At 41.0% G+C, this 17,345-nt stretch overlaps 1 protein-coding gene across 1 annotated transcript in view; it reads right to left on the bottom strand.

Moving 5' to 3' along the window:
• Positions 1 to 1,936: 1,936 nt before the first annotated feature.
• The window catches only part of LOC140481316 (sperm flagellar protein 1-like), a 106,136-nt gene continuing 90,727 nt past the window's right edge, over positions 1,937 to 17,345 (bottom strand). Inside the window, exon 7 of the mRNA XM_072577302.1 lies at positions 1,937 to 16,640. Coding sequence (XP_072433403.1) covers positions 16,539 to 16,640 — 102 coding nt within the window. The 3' untranslated portion in view covers positions 1,937 to 16,538. The remainder of the gene's footprint in view (positions 16,641 to 17,345) is intronic.

The following is a 17,345-nucleotide window of genomic DNA, read 5'->3' as shown; positions in this document are numbered from 1 at the left end:
TTTTTCTCATGGTGTAATGCCAATTTCCAGTACACTTAAGGACAAAGCAGGTACCTGTTGGGCATTGATTCAAGCCACCAGACCCCTGAACATCCAGACCCCTTTCTTGATAACCCTTCCAATTTGCACCTCCCCTGGCCAATTCACCTACATCATGGAGCCAGGTTTTAGATTAGATTACTTACAGTGTGGAAACAGGCCCTTCGGCCCAACAAGTCCACACCGCCCTGCCGAAGCGCAACCCACCCATACCCCTACATTTACCTCTTACCTAACACTACGGGCAATTTAGCATGGCCAATTCACCTGACCTGCACATCTTTGGACTATGGGAGGAAACCGGAGCATCCAGAGGAAACCCACGCAGACACAGGGAGAACGTGCAAACTCCACACAGTTAGTCGCCTGAGGCGGGAATTGAACCCGGGTCTCTGGCGCTGTGAGGCAGCAGTGTTAACCACTGTGCCACCGTGCCACCCACACTTGCTCATCCACTTTCCCCACTTAAAGTCAGGGTGCTCCTGGCCATGCATTACCACTTTCCCATCCAGGCTTTGTCATGTCCCCTCCTTATAAATATAATTGCTATCCTTGTAACTGTCATCCCCCAACACCGGCAACCTCCAGCAAAAATGGGTTCCTAAATCTCCTTCGCATGGCAACACTTCCCTTCTTAACCTTACCTATATTCTATCTTTCTCTTAGTTTCTCTGGATGAACCTAATGGACTAACTGCTACAGATCATCAGCTCTGCCTGTTATCCACTCCCTGGACTGCAGAGGTACAGAGTCTGTGGCTGAGAATGTTCTGACCAGAGTACTTTGGCCAATCTCCCAGTCTAGTACAGGAGGCTGCCCTGAGCTACTGTGCTGGGGCTCCTGGCAATGGAGTGCCAACGTGGACTTCAGAATCATAGAATACTAATAATGCAGAAAGAGGCCATTTGGTCCATTGAATCTGCATCAACCCTTCAAAGAGTATCCCTCTCCATACCCTGTTGCCATAACCTCACATATCCAATGGTTTAACTGACTAAGCCTACACAATCCTGGCCAGTGCACCCAACCTGCACATCTTTGGACTGTGGGAGAAAACTCATACAGACATGGGGAGAATGTGCAAATTCCAGACAGAGAGTGGAATCGAACCTAGGATCCTGGCACTGTGAGGCAGCAGTGCTAACTGTTGAGTCACTGTGCCATCCTTTGGTGAGAATTATCCCCTAAGACATTGAGACATGGCTGGTTGCTTGCTGAACGTACCGTGTGTTTGCTACATAAGCTGCTGGCAAATGCAAGCAGGTGTGAGATTGAAATAACATGGTATCATGCAGTAAGATAGGAGCCTCCCAGAGTGAGGACTGCTGACCAATAAAGCCCATCTACACAATGTGCTTCTGTGACTGCCCTAATTGGCCCAGCAGGGCAAGGTAGGGATGCTGCGAAGATCCAGGTAGGCACTCGGAAGAGGTCTCAAGAAAGGTCACTGGATCCGAAACATTAACAATGTTTTCTTTCTACAGATGCTGCCAGACTTGCTGAGTTTCTCCAGCAGTTTCTGTTTTTATTTCTGATTTGCAACATCGGTAGTTCTTTGTTTTCTTTTGTTTCGTAAAATCTATCAGCATGTTGATTTGGAAAATATCTAAGAAGGAGGGGGAGAAAATTATCTCAATCTCCTGATTGTAAATATTCCGTGTACTCTTGAGGGCAGGTTGAACTGAGTTCCTAGTAGGCCTGAAGGTACAATTCAAATCTCTGTCTTCCTTCGCAGTAAATTAACAATCTCACTGAGAGATCTCACAGATGACTGCAGTGGTAAATGGAAAATATCAGTTCATTTCTCAGCAGTGATAATCAAAAATACTGATCTTCAGAAACGTTTTCCAAGTCTTTGTCTTAAATTATGCTCAAAGAAGCATTTGCAATCCTCAGAAAATATATTTATTTCAAGTATTTAGATCATAATGTGAGTAAGTATGATTTTACACCAAAGCTTGTTAAAAATCAGGCAAATAATTCTAAATCGCTTACATAATTTTAAATTGGCATCCTGCTTTGTAGAAGGAGATTGTGAATAAAAATTGTCAGATGTTGATAAAATCATTTTCAGTTATTGCACCTCTAGTTTCAAACCAAAATAAGTAAATCAATTTTTCTCATGTAAATGCTCTAGTTTTGTCACCCTGTGCATTTTTGTACGAACAGCAGAAGATTATATAAGTTTGGAGAATAACACCATTTGATCCCTGAACTCTGGGTTGTGAGGGAATTTAATTCATCGATATAGCTTACCCTCAAGAAAGATCACCCTGTAGATGATTGGTGGCAGGATAGATTTGTTGGTAAATTTCATTTGTAGTACTAACCTATTGTCTGCTGACAAAACGTTTCATTGTCAAATAGTTGAGATTGCTCAGAGTCTGAATTTTGAAACGTGAACTAAGGAAATAAATAATGAACCAAACTGATCTAAAATTATAGCCCATCTATACAGCTCCAGCCAGTCACATCACTTCAGTGACTTAACATTAAGGAGATCTAATGTTTTGATTCATGGCTCTCCAGGGCAATGATGCTATGCTATTGATATTACTGGAGGGTCTCTCTTGAGAGACCTAGAGGTGCAGGTAGATAGTTCCTTGAACATGGTGTCACAAATAGACAGAGTTGTGAATAAGGCATTTGGCACACTTGCCTTCATTGGTCGGAGCACTGAGTACAGGAGTTAGACGTGAAGTTACAGCTGTACAAGACATTGGTCAGCCACATTTGGAGTACTGCATACAATTCTGGTCACCCTGCTTATAAGGATGATGTTATAAAACAGGAAAGGATAGATTTACAAGAATGTTACCAAGACTAGATGTTTGAGCTATAGGAAGAGGCTGGATAGACTGGGACTTTTTTTCCTGGATGGTAGTAGGCTGAGGGGTAACCTTATAAAGGTTTATACAGTCATGAGGGGTGTAGATAAGTTGAATAGCCAAGTTCTTTGCCCCAGGGTAGGAGAATCCAAAACAAGAGGGCATAGGTTTAAGCTGAGAGGGCAAAGATTTAAAAGGAACTTGAGGGACAACTTTTTCACACAGAGGGTGGAACGAGCTGCCAGAGGAAGTGGTAGAAATGAATACAATTACAAGACTTAAAAGGCATCAGGATGGATCAATGGAAAGGAAATATATAGAGGGATATGGGACAAACGTAGGCAAATGGGACTAGTTCAGTTTAGAAAACTGGGTCAGCATAGTCGGGTTGGGCTTAAGAGTCTGTTTCAGTGCTGGATGACTCTGTGCTAGTATTCACAATAAATCAGAAAATGTTCTATTTTATCAGGAGAGCAATGTACAATGTACTGTTTCTTGCTAAAATGTTGTTGTATGTACTTTTCAGACGACAAAGTGCAATTATTGTGCTTAGAGGCAATATTCTGCCAGACTCACTTGAAATTAGCATATGGTATGAGCTGTGGTATTTTCTTATAATCAGGTGTGATGACACAAAAATACATCTGCATCTGTTATTTCTGCCATATTCAAATGCACACGTATCCAAGAAGTGAGGTCCAACATGGGAAAGTGTGAGGTCATGCACTTTGGTCAGAAGAATAGAGACATGGACTATTTTCTCAATGGGGAGAAAATTCAGAAGTCTGAAGTGCAAGGAGACTTGGGAGTTCTGGTTCAGGATTCTCTCAAAGCAGGTTGAGTTAGTAGTTAGGAAGGCAAATGCCATGATGACATTTATTTTGAGTGGACTTGAATATAAAAGCAGGGGTGTACTTCTGAGGGTCCATAAGGTTCTGGTCAGACCACATTTGGAGTATTGTGCACAGTTTTGAGCTCCATATACTGGAGGATATACTGACCCTGGAGTATGTTCAGAGGAGGTTCACGAGAATGGTCCCAGGAATGAAAAGCTTAACACAAGAGGAACATTTGAGAACTCTGGGTTAATACTGGATGGAGTTTAGAAGAATGAGGAGGAATCTAATTGAAACTTACAGAATACTGAACAGCCTGGACAGAGTAGATGTTGGGAAGATGTTTCCACTGGTAGGAGCGACTATGACCTGAGGGCACAGCCTTAAAGTAAAGGGAAGACCTTTTACAATGGAGATAAGGATAAACATCTTCAGCCAGAGAATGGTGAATCTATGGAACACATTGCCATGGAAGGTTGTGGAGGCCAGGCCATTGAGTATATTTCAGACAAAGACTGAGATAGATAGATTCTTGAGTATCAAGGGGATCAAGGGGTACTGGGAGAAAGTGGGAGAATGGGGTTGAGAAACTTATCAGCCATGTTTGAATGGCGGAGCAGACTTACTGGGCTCAATGGCATAATTTCTGCTCCTATGTCTCATGGTCTTTAATAATTATACACTACTAATGTTAATTCAGCATCTGCAAAATGTTCACCTACGTTTAGAAACCAATATTATCAATGGTGTTCTCAATAAACATCGTAAACATATCAAACAAATGTTAATGCATTGGAAATCAATCCCAGTCATAATTCCTTATGGCAGTTGATTGCTGAAGAAGCCTTCTTTAACACGGCCCCAAAATCAGTTTGTGAAAAATAATACTCTGACAACTGGTGGTAAACAAGCCACTCAATATTAAATTATGAAACACAGCCCCATGTGTGGTTGTGAATGGGACACAGCAATATTCTGGCTAAAACTGTTAATTGGATTGGGAGATAACAGATGGTCACCTTTTTTATATAAACACCAATAAGGTATCTTCTAATCGTTCGTTTTGACCTAATTAATTACAAATGGAAATAATGAATATGTTGGGGTTCCTAGTCTTTTGCTACTGTAATTGCCTTCAACGTCTCACAAAGGGAGACATTTACAGGCCCGGCCCATGACTTCCATCACTTTGCTGTCATCCCTGTGGCAGGATACAGGATAAATTGGGAGAGGAGTAGGCTATTCTGTCTCTGAAGCCTGTTTTTCTGTTTGATAAGGTCTTGCTGATCCGATTGTGACCTCAACTCTACCTGCCTGTTTATAGAGTCATAGAATCATACAGGTGTGCAGCATGGAAACAGACCCTTCGGTCCATGCCGACCAGAAATCCCAACCCAATTTAGTCCCACCTGCCATCACCCGGCCCATATCCCTCCAAACCCTTCCTATTCATATACCCATCCAAATGCCTCTTAAATGTTGCAATTGTACCAGCCTCCACCACTTCCTCTGGCAGCTCATTCCAAACCCGTACCACCCTCTGTGTGAAAACGATGCCCCTTAGGTCTCTTTTATATCTTTCCCCTCTCACCCTAAACCTATGCCCTCTAGTTCTGGACTCCCCGACCCCAAGGAAAAGACTTTGTCTATTTACCCTATCCATACCCCTCATAATTTTGTAAACCTCTACAAGGTCACCCCTCAGCCTCCAACACTCCAGGGAAAACAGCCACAGCCTGTTCAGCCTCTCCCTATAGCTCAAATCCTCCAATCCTGGCAACATCCTTGTAAATCTTTTCTGAACCCTTTCAAGTTTCTCAACATCTTTCCAATAGGAAGGAGACCAGAATTGCACGCAATATTCCAAGAGTGGCCTAACCAACGTCCTGTACAGCCGCAACATGACCTGCCAACTCCGGTACTCAAAACTCTGACCAATAAAGGAAAGCATACAAAACGCCTTCTTCACTATCCTATCTACCTGCGACTCCACTTTCAAGGAGCTATGAACCTGCACTCCAAGGTCTCTTTGTTCAGCAACACTCCCTAGGACCTTACCATTAAGTGTATAAGTCCTGCTAAGATTTGCTTTCCCAAAATGCAGCACCTCGCATTTATCTGAATTAAACTCCATCTGCCACTTCTCAGCCCATTTGCCCATCTGGTCAAGATCCTGTTGCAATCTGAGGTAACCCTCTTCGCTGTCCACCACACCTCCAATTTTGGTGTCATCTGCAAACTTACTAACTGTTCCTCTTATGCTCGCATCCAAATCATTTATGTAAATGACAAAAAGTAGAGGACCCAGCACCGATCCTTGTGGCACTCCACTGGTCACAGACTTCCAGTCTGAAAAACAACCCTCTACCACCACCCTCTGTCTTCTACCTTTGAGCCAGTTCTGTATCCAAATGGCTAGTTCTCCCTGTATTCCATGAGATCTGACCTTGCTAATCAGTCTCCCATGGGGAACCTTGTCAAACGCCTTACTGAAGTCCATATAGATCACATCCACTGCTCTGCCCTCTTCAATTTTCTTTGTTACTTCTTCAAAAAACTGAATCACGTTTGTGAGACATGATTTCCCACGCACAAAGCCATGTTAACTATCCCTAATCAGTTCTTGCCTTTCCAAATGCATATACATCCTGTCCCTCAGGATTCCCTCCAACAACTTGCCCACCACTGAGGTCAGGCTCACTGGTCTGTAGTTCCCTGGCTTGTCCTTACCACCCTTCTTAAACAGTGGCACCACATTAGCCAACCTCCAGTCTTCCGGCACCTCACCTGTGACTATCGATGCTACAAATATCTCAACAAGAGGCCCAGCAATCACTTCTCTAGCTTCCCACAGAGTTCTCGGGTATACTTGATCAGGTCCTGGGGATTTATCCACCTTTATGCGTTCCAAGACATCCAGCACTTCCTCCTCTGTAATGTGGACATTTTGCAAGGTGTCACAATCTATTTCCCTACAGTCCATATCTTCCATATCCTTTTCCACAGTAAATACTGATGCAATATACTCGTTTAGTATCTCCCCCATTTTCTGTGGCTCCACACAAAGGCTGCCTTGCTAATCTTTGAGGGGCCCTATTCTCTCCCTGGTACCCTTTGGTCCTGAATGTATTTGTAAAACCCTTTGGATTCTCCTTAATTCTATTTGCCAAAGCTATCTCATGTCCCGTTTTTGCCCTCCTGATTTTCCTCTTAAGTATACTCCTACTTCCTTTATACTCTTCTAAGGGTTCACTCGATCTATCCTGCCTACACCTTACATATGTTTCCTTCTTTTTCTTAACCAAACCCTCAATTTCTTTAGTCATCCAGCATTCCCTATACCTACCAGCCTTCCCTTTCATCCTAACAGGAATATACCTTCTCTGGATTCTTGTTATCTCATTTCTGAAGGCTTCCCTTTTTCCAGCCGTCCCTTTACCTGCGAACATCTGCCCCCAATCAGCTTTTGAAAGTTCTTGCCAAATACCGTCAAAATTGGCCTTTCTCCAATTTAGAACTTCAACTTTTAGATCTGGTCTATCCTTTTCCATCACTATTTCAAATCTAATAGAATTATGGTCGCTGGCCCCAAAGTGCTCCCCCACTGACACCTCAGTCACCTGCTCTGCCTTATTTCCCAAAAGTAGGTCAAGTTTTGCACCTTCTCTAGTAGGTACATCCACATACTGAATCAGAAAATGTTCTTGTACACACTTAACAATTTCCTCTCCATCTAAACCCTTAACACTATGGCAGTTCCAGTCTATGTTTGGAAATTAAAATCCCGTACCATAACCACCTTATTATTCTTACAGATAGCTGAGATCCCCTTACAAGTTTGTTTCTCAATTTCCCTCTGACTATTAGGAAGTGTATAATACAATCCCAATAAGGTGATCATCCCTTTCTTATTTCTCAGTTCCATCCAAATAACTTCCCTGGATGTATTTCTGGAATATCCTCCCTCAGCACAGCTATCCTTGTCAAGAACGCCACTCCCCCTCTTCTCTTGCCTCCCTTTCTATCCTTCCTGTAGCATTTGGATTGTGGAACATTAAGCTGCCAGTCCTGTCTATCCTTGAGCCATATGTTCCATTACCCTTTCCTCTCCTGTTAATGCTTTCCAAGGCTTACTGTGGCATGACCTGTAAAAGCCTGTGAGTCAGGCAGTTTGAGGTACTCCTCAGGATTCTATGAATATGTTTTGAATGGAACAATACAAGTGGAGATGCTCTGGGAATAACAAGCTTCACATTATAGTAAGGCAACAATGTCTCCTTTAAACACTATTTCTGCCACTGTCAACTTATTCTCCTTACCTTTCTCTCTCAACGCTTTGCACATCGTAAATATCTTTCATAGAATTCCGACACTTGGGAACAGACCATTTGTTCCAACAAGTCCATAATGACTACCCAGACTCACCACACCCCTCCTACCTGTAAGCCTGCATTTCCCTTGGCCAATCCACCTAACCTGCACATCTTTGGACAGTGGGAGGAAACCGGAGCAGCTGGAGGAAACCTAGGCAAACGTGGGGGGGGATGTGCAAACTTCACACAGACAGTCAGCTGAAGCTGGAATTGAACCTGGGTCCCTGGCACTGTGAGGCAGCAGTGCTAACCACTGAGCCTCTGCGCTACCCCAAGCCACCTTTAGAGTGCCGTGTCTTGAAGAAGACACGGCAGCCATTTGTATGGATTGAGACTTAACAAAGAGCAACACGGTGAATGCTGAGTTTCTTTCACCTCATTGGTTGATGGGGAAATAATTGTATTAGCCTGGAATATGGAGTATAACTTCTGTAGTTGATAGCTTGTGGCTTGGATTTGTTTTCTTAACTGTTGGAAGTGAAACAGCAGCTTAATTAAGAACCGACCGAATCTGGATCTGCATTAATGTCTGAGCTGGGTCATTCTTATTAGAAGCATATAATCCTTGGACTGAGTACATGCATTTGATGGGTAACAAAGTCTAAATCTTTAAATTGGACAAACCTAATGCATTATACTATTGTTGACATCAAACCAAAATCAACAGTTTCAATTCTGTAGCCTTTCCCGAGGGTTGTAGCTGAAACTGGACATTTGTTAGGTGATTGGGCCGGCCACGTTGTGCTGGAAGCATAACTAAATAGTCAATCTCGTGTGATTTGAGTGGGACTTGTAAGACTGCTGTAGCTAGGCATCTCAAGACTTGTGACCTACAACAGAGTGCAGCAGTTGAGTGTCTCAACGAGTTAAGCAGAGGAACAGGACAGGCAACACATAGGCTTTTTCAAGCAAAAAGATATGGCAGAATTGCAAGACAGCTATTTAGCCAATGATACCCACAGTGGGGCAGGACTATACAATCTTCAAACAAAATAGGCTTAAAGGTGAAAATTGGCAAACATGACACTTTACTTAAATGCATGCAATATTATTGATTTTGCCTAAACAACACAGCTCTTTTGAGACCAGTATTGGCCAGTATCCTAAGCTTTAAAGTAAAATAAAAGTCTTTAGGGTTTGGGTGTCATGTCTTTTTTACTTTCTTTTCTTTAAATAACTTGTGAAATATAAGGTTAATACTGGCATGTATAAAAGAAAATGACAATAAAGAGCAGTGATACTGGATTAATCAATTAATGTAATAAAATATGACAGAAATGCCTTACTGGGTAATATGTTGCTGCTGAAGCATGTGTACGTTGCTGGACACCAAGATGATTAACTGTGAATACATCTGTAGCAAATGTTTGCAGTTCCAACAAATTGGAATCTGTGTTGAGGAGGTGAAATCCAAGCTGCAGACATAATGCAGCATCAAGGATGGGAAAGCTCCCTGGACATGTTGCTCCAAAGGAAGTCACTCCCCTTAGGCTAGGTCATTCAAATTTGGTCTATGATCACACAGGTATGGGGACTAGAGAGGTTGCTTTCAAGGAGCCTCAACCCCTGCTACAGAACAACAGTAATGAAATTCTCACAAACTGTAGACCGCACGGAGGTTGAGTGAACCCTGTAACAGTGTTGCAGAGAACTATTCAAGTGCGGGGAGACAATGGAAATGTAGCAGTAGTAGGGGACAACAGTAGTCGCTAAAGTCCTAGAAGACCATAGGGCTGCTGACTTATTAGGGAGAGGCAATTGGTGGTGAGTTAAACCTCACTAAGTCTTAGGTGAGGTTGAGAAGGTGGGACCTTCATGGTGACCTCAGCGGTGTGCTTTTGCCATTACTCTTCATTGCAAGCCAGATGTCTAGATAATTGAGGGACTAGACACTGTTCTCTGTAGTTGTGGCTCCCAAAGCTTGTGTTGCCTGCCCAGTGTCATGACATTTCCTCAAGCTGGAGAGAAACTTAGAGTGACAGGGGCATTTAGTTGTCATCATTGATATTGACATTGTCTGGACTAGAAAGAAGATTCTCCTGAGGGATTTTGAATAGTTCGGGCTTAAGTTGAAAACCAGAACTTCCAAGGTTTATTACCTGGGGCACGGGCAAGCTGGCATGGGCAAATAAGGTTAATAAGTCAAACACGCAGGTGAAACATTGATGAGGGAGGAATGGGTTTCAGTTCATGGGGCATTGGCACCAGTACTGAGTAGAAGGGAGTCATTCTGGTGTGATGAGTTTCATTTGAACCATGTGAGACCAGCATACTGGCAGATTGAATAACTCAGGCTGTAGACAGAGCTTTAAACTAATGGAGGGACAGGCACTAGACTCAGGACAGGTAACAAAGCAAAAAGATATGGCAGAATTGCAAAACAACAATGATACTGAGAGTGGGTCAGGACAACTGTACAAACGTAAAAAGAAGATTGGCTTAAAGGGGAAAAAAAGGAAGATGAGCAAAAATTATGCCTCTTTAGTTAAATGCATGCAATATTAGAAAGAAAATAAATGAATTAACAACACAAATGAAGGTTACTGGGTATGATCTTACATATGGCTATCCATTACATTGTGGCAAGAAAATCAAATCAAGAAACTAAACATTGAAAGGTATGTGACTTTTTTTGAAAGAACAGGCAGGAAGAAAAGAGTTGAGAGGTAACTTTAATGAGTTTTTTAAAAATTCACTCATGGGATGAAGCCATCACTGACTGGGCCAGCATTTATTGCCTATCCCTAATTGCTCAGAGAGCCAATCATATTGCTTCAGTCTGGAGTCACATGTAGGCTAGACCAGGTAAGGATGGCTGTTTCCTTCTCTAAAGGACGTTAGTGAACTACATGGGTTTTTCCTAACAATCGACAATGGTTTTATGGTCATCACCAGACTCTTAATTTTCGATTCTTTTTTAATTAATTCAAGTTCTACCATCTGCCATGGTGGGATTTGAACTCAAGTAACCAGACCATTAGCTGAGTTTCTGGATTAATAGTCCAATGATAATACTCCCTAGATCATCGCTTCCCCAAATAAGTTCAACAGTTAGAAATGATTTATATGATGGATATACGAAATAACAAGGAAAAGACACTAGTTAAAGTAGTCTATAGGCTCCCTAACAATACCTACAATGTAAGACAGGGAATAATTCAGATGACAATGAGGATTTTTTGAAAAGGAAGAACATTAATCATGGGTGACTTTAATCTTCACATTTTTTCGGAAAATCAATATGGTAGAGGTAACCATGAGGAAGTGAGTTTGGGACAGTATTCTGGAACAATATGTTGTGGATCCAAATGGGAATTTAGGAAATGTGTATTGAGACTGGTTTAATAAGTCATCTCTGCGCAGAAGATCTCTTAGAAAACAGTGCCCATAACATGATAGAATGTTACATTTAGCTTGAGAATGAGAAACTTGGATTGGAAACAACTATGTTAAACTTAAATTAGAGTAACTACAAAGGAAGGCAGGCACAGTTAGCTGAAGTAAACAGGGAAAGGAGTTTAAAAGACATTTAAGAAAAGTGTTCATGATGCAGGATTTTCTTAAAATTCACTTAAGCGAAAAACATTTAATCAAGTGGGTGAAATAGAGTACGAAAGTAAAACTGCAAGGTACAGACTTCTGTAAATATGTGAAAAGAAAAAGATTAGTAAAGACAGAAATTACAGTCAGAAGCCAGGGAAATTATAATGAGGAACAAAGAAAAGACAGACGAATTGAACACATCCTTTGGTTCTATCGTCACAACAGACTGCACAAATAACCTCTCAGAAACCAAGGGTCTGATGAGATACTGGAATTGAAGGAAATCAGTATTATAAGAAAGTGGTGCTGGGAATATTAATGGAATTAAGGGCTAACAAGTCACTGGGGCCTGCTTTCTAAAGGAAGTGGTGCGAGTAATATTGGATGCACTGGTGGTCATCTTCCAAGATTCTATTGACTTTGAAGCAGTTCTGGCAAATTGGATATGGCAATAAAACCCCGTTTTTCAAAAAGTGAGGCAAAGGGGGAAAAAAAGGAACATTACAGATCAGTTAGCCTAACAAGAAGGCCAAGAAACAACTAACCACCATCACCTTCTCAAGGGCAACTGTGGATGGGCAATAAATGCTTGCTCGCCAGCATGGCTCATGTCCCAAGAATGGGAAAAATACATTAGTAGTGTAGAAAATGCTGGAGTCCAGGAAATTTTGGAAAGTATTCACAGAATTGAACAAAGCCACCCTGTGTTTATGAAAGCCAAATCTACTGGAGTTTTTTTGACAATGTGCGGAGTAAAAAGATAAGGGAAAACCAGTGATTGTGGTATATTGGAGTTTGAGAAGGCTTTTGACAAGGTCCCTCATAAGAAGTTAGTAGAAAAACATTAAAATGCATGAGATAGGAGTGACTGAGTACTGACTGTCAAACACAAAAATAGAGAGTAAGATTAAACAGGTCATTCTCCGAGTGACAGAATACCACAAGGATCAGTGCTTGGCCCATAGTTAATCACAATATATTTAAGTAATCTGGAGAAGGGATCTAAATGCAACACTTCCAAATCTGCTGATAACAAACCTGTGTGAGATGGTGTGTTGTGAGGAAGATGCAATTAGTTTTCAAGATGATTTAGCCAGGTTCAGTGCATGGGAAACCACATAAGTAGTACAACATGGCTAAATGTGAAATTATATGCTTTGGTGTGAGAAACAGAAAGGAAGAGTATTATTTAAGTATTGGTGAATTGTTTTTTTGAACTACTGCTATCCATTTGGTGTAGGTATACCCACAATGTCATTAGTAAGGGTGTCCTAGGACTCTGAGCCAGTGAGGAAGAAGGATGCCAAGGGATAACCCAATCTTTGTTGATCAAGGAAGGATAGTATCAAATTGAAAGAGAAAATATACACTGTTGCAAAGATTATTGATAAATTAAAGGATTGGGTCAGTTTTAAAGGCCAACAAAAGATGTCCAAAAAAGGTATAAAATAAGGTTAGATTGGATTCCCTACAGCATGGAAATAGGCCCTTCGGCCAAATAAGTCCAAACTGACCCTCAGAAGAGTAACCCTCCCAGACTCATTCCCCTACATTTACCCCTGACTAATGAACCTAACACTATAGGCAATTTAGCATAGCCAATTAACCTGACCTATACATCTTTAGATTGTAGGAGGAAACCAGAGCACCTGGGGGAAGCCCACACAGACACAGGGAGAATGCGCAAACCCCACACAGACAGACAGTCACCTGAGGCTGGAATCAAACCCAGATCTCTGGTGCTATGAGGCAGCAGTGCCAACCACCGAGTCACTGTGGCACCCACGAGGCTCAAAGATAAATAAACGAGAATAAATAAAAATGCACAATAAGAGCTTCTTTAAATACACAAAAAGGATGAACAGGCCAAATTGAAACTAGATCACTTCAAGTACAGAATGGGATAATAATAATGGAACCATAAAGTGGCAGAGGAGTTGAATAAATACTTTGCATCAACCTTCACACTAAAGGATAATAAAAAAATACTAAAACAAGGGGCAAATGTGGAGAGGAAAAAATGCAATTACTATAAGTAGAGAAATAGTAATAAGGAAACTAATGACTCGAAAGGCTGAGGTGTTCCTTGGACCCGATGGGCTGCATCCTAGGATACTGAAGGTCCTGAAGCACTGGTAGTAATCTTTTGGAATCTTTTTGATTCTGAAAAAGTATTGAAGGATTGGAAAACTGCCAGTGTAATAATTTCATTCAAAAAAAGGTGTGAAAAGGTAACTGTAGCTTAATAATGGTCATTGGGGAAGTGTTAGACTCCATTTACAACTGAATAATACAGATTAAGCATGGGCAGCACAGCTTCATTCAAGGGAAATCATGCCTGATAAATTTATTAGAATTATTTGAGGAGAAAAAATATCAGGATTGACAAAGTGGTCCTAGTTAATATGCTATACATAGATTTTCAAAAGGTGTTCATTCAGGTACCACATGTAACACTACTCAATAAAAATGAATGGCATTGGAATAGGGCTACAAGACAGAGAGTTGGAACTAAAAGGGCATTTTTATGATGGCAACTTGTAAATAGTAGTATGCCACAGGGATCTGCGTTCAGACTATAATTCCAATATACATTAATAACTTGGATGTAGGAAATAAAGATACTATCACCAACTTTGTGGTGAGACTAAAATAGGTGGGAAGGCAAATGGTGAGGATGACAAGAAGAGTCTCCAGAGGAATATGGACAGGTTAAGCAAGTGTGCAAAAATTTGGCAGATGGAAGATAATGTAGAAAAATGTGAAGTTTGGAGAAGAATGCAGGAGTTGAATGTCTTTTGAATCGAGAAAGTCTGCAAAAAGCTGCAGCACAGAGAGATTTAGGGGTCATAAAAACCGAGCAGCAGTTAACAGGGAAGGCAAATGGACCGTTAGCTTTTAGTTCAAAGGGAAACAAGTATAAACAGAGGGGAGTTGTCCAAAACTATATGAGGCAATAGTCAGACCACAGCTGGAATACTGTGAACAGTCTGTGTCCCCTTATATAAGGAAAGATACACTTGCATTGAAGACAGGTTCATTATGTTCGTTCTGGGAATGGAGAGATTTTCTTATGAGCACAGGATGAGTAGGTTAAGCATCTACTCTTTGGACTGAGAAGAATGAGAGAAGACATTATTGGAATATATAATATTCTTATCGGGCTTGACAGGGTAGGTGCAGAGAGATTATTTCCTTTGTGATAAAGTCCATGACCAGTAGGAAACATTTCAGACTAAGGGGCCAGCTATTTAAGACAGAGAAGGGGAAGAATTTCTACTCTCAGAGGGTCGTGAATCTGTGGAATTCTCCATTACAGATGGATGTATTGTCAATTGTACTCAATGCTGAGAAAGACAACATTTCTATCAGTAAGGGAGTCAAGAGTTATGAGGAAAAGAGAGAAAGTGGAAGTGAGGATTATCAGATCAGCCATGATTTAATTGAATAGCAGATCAGACTTGATGGATCAAATCACCAACTTCTGTTCCCACAGCTTATGTATGGCCCTTATTCTGGGAGCAACACCATCTTTGCACCCCTGAATAAAGATGATCAAAACTGATAACCTCATCATAGTGAGAAAGAAAATATATCGTGTGTAAATTTTAAATTGTGTGGAAATTTAAACCTGTGGGACGATTTCAAACTAATGGCAGCAACTGGATGAGTACAACAGAATCAAATTAGCTGGAAACATGTTAATGACTGATGCCAGGAAGATTTTCCTTCAAAAAACATGATCACTGCTTGAAATTAATCCCCAGGTAAGACAGTAGAATCAAAAACACTGGAGTAATTTTAGAAACAGATGACATGACAGGAAATTGTGGGGTCTTTGAAAGTACAAATATACTTCATTTGTTACAGTGAGGTAAAGGGCCTGCTCATCTGTGTCTATCTTGTGATAAAGTTAAAAATCACATAACACCAGGTTATAGTCCAACAGGTTTACAACGTAACCCTTTTGCTATAGATTCTGTGTTGTATGGTCATGTTCTACAACCACCTGATGAAGAAGCAGCACTCTGAAAGCTAGTGCTTACAAATAAACCTGTTGGACTATAACCTGGTTTTGTGTGATTTTTAACTTTGTCCACCCAGTCCAACACCGGCATCTCCAAATCATATCTTGTGATAAGTCACTATTATCAGAACAATAATTGAAATGAGAGCTGTAAAGGTGACATGATCATCACTATTGCTTTGTGGACATAATGTATCGGAGTGAGGCCATTTAGCTCATTATTCTCAATGTTGATTCTGAGCTTGATGAATTTAGTTACCCTTCTGAGGCGATGCCTGGATTGTATTATTGCTGGATGGCTAATATAGAGACCCAGGTAATGTCCTGGGGACCTGGGTTCAATGTCTCATGGTGGAATTTGAATTCAATAAAAGTCTGGAAATAAGAGTAGATGAAGCCATATCAAGAAAAATCCATCTGGTTCACTTTTGTCTTTTAGGGAAGGAAACTGCCATCCTTGCCTGGTCTGGCCAACATGTGACTCCAGATACACAGCAATGTGGTTGACCCTTAAGTGCCTTCTGGGATTGGTATTAAAAATACTGACCTAGCCAGCGATACCCTCGTCCCATGAATGAATTGTTAAAGTAAGGATTCTATGAAAAGCTTCAGCGTCGTGGATTAGACATGGAAAAATGATTGTCACAACCTCGCAGTTTAATCATAGGGTGCATTAATGTCAAAGTCAGGCAAGAATAGCTTCGGATATGGCTGCAGTGCCTGAATTAAATAGCTGTTGCCATATTCATTATACTCAATATCTGCTACACATTTTCAGTTATGCTGGGAAATATTATCGACTTTTGTTATCCTTATTCTTTAAAACACTGATCTGTAATAGCTTTAAAGAGGGTTGTCATGGCTGAGATGGGAGGAGAATGTAAAGGTACTTTTATCTGTGTTCAGCTTGTTGCACACGTCGTGTAAGGTCATCGATTCGAACGTTTTTCAGGTACAGAAGATGCTCAAGTCGGCGAACTTTCACCTGAAGTATCTGAAACAGAATATCCAGACTAAATTTAAAACAGCTGGACTGACACCATTTCAGATCTGCTCTGACATTATCCAAACAAACAGTGACTACACTTCAAAAAAGTATTGATTGTTAGCAACATGCTTTGTAGTTTCTTCTGGTTGTGGAAGTACAGACGCCTCGCACCCCGGTAATGATCTCCTACAACCTCTTCCCTCAGACAGGAGATACAGAAGCCTGAACACACACACACCAGCAGGTTCAGGAACAGCTTCTTCCTGGCCGTTATTAGACCGTTATGGACTCTCTAGCCTCTAGCCTCAAATAATGCTGATTTTGCTGATGTTGATCTTGCCTAGTGCCTGCCCTGTGTGACGAAACCTATATCCTCCAAGTGTTTTTCACCTTATGACCTATAAATCCTTGCTTACTATGATCTGCCTGTATTGCTTGTGAACAAAACTTTTCACTGTACTTAGACACATGTTAAAATAAATAAATCAAATATCAGACAGAACTGAAAATCTCCCTTTACTTCTCCAGTAATGGAGGAAAGATTTATATAGCTGAACTTACATCCACTGGAGGACACTGAATAAGACATGTGATGAACAGGGGAATAAATAGACAGGTATGTATTTGGTCAACTTTTAATATAAGTAAAGCAAAAGAAATACTTGCATTTGTGTAAATAAAAACAGAAAATGCTGGAGAACCTCAGCAGGT

This window comes from Chiloscyllium punctatum, chromosome 1 (genome assembly GCF_047496795.1).
Source record: "Chiloscyllium punctatum isolate Juve2018m chromosome 1, sChiPun1.3, whole genome shotgun sequence".
In the NCBI taxonomy this organism is placed as follows: Eukaryota; Metazoa; Chordata; class Chondrichthyes; order Orectolobiformes; family Hemiscylliidae; genus Chiloscyllium; species Chiloscyllium punctatum.
The sequence above is the reverse complement of the archived record's forward strand: the minus strand, read 5'-3'. Positions and strand labels throughout refer to the sequence as shown.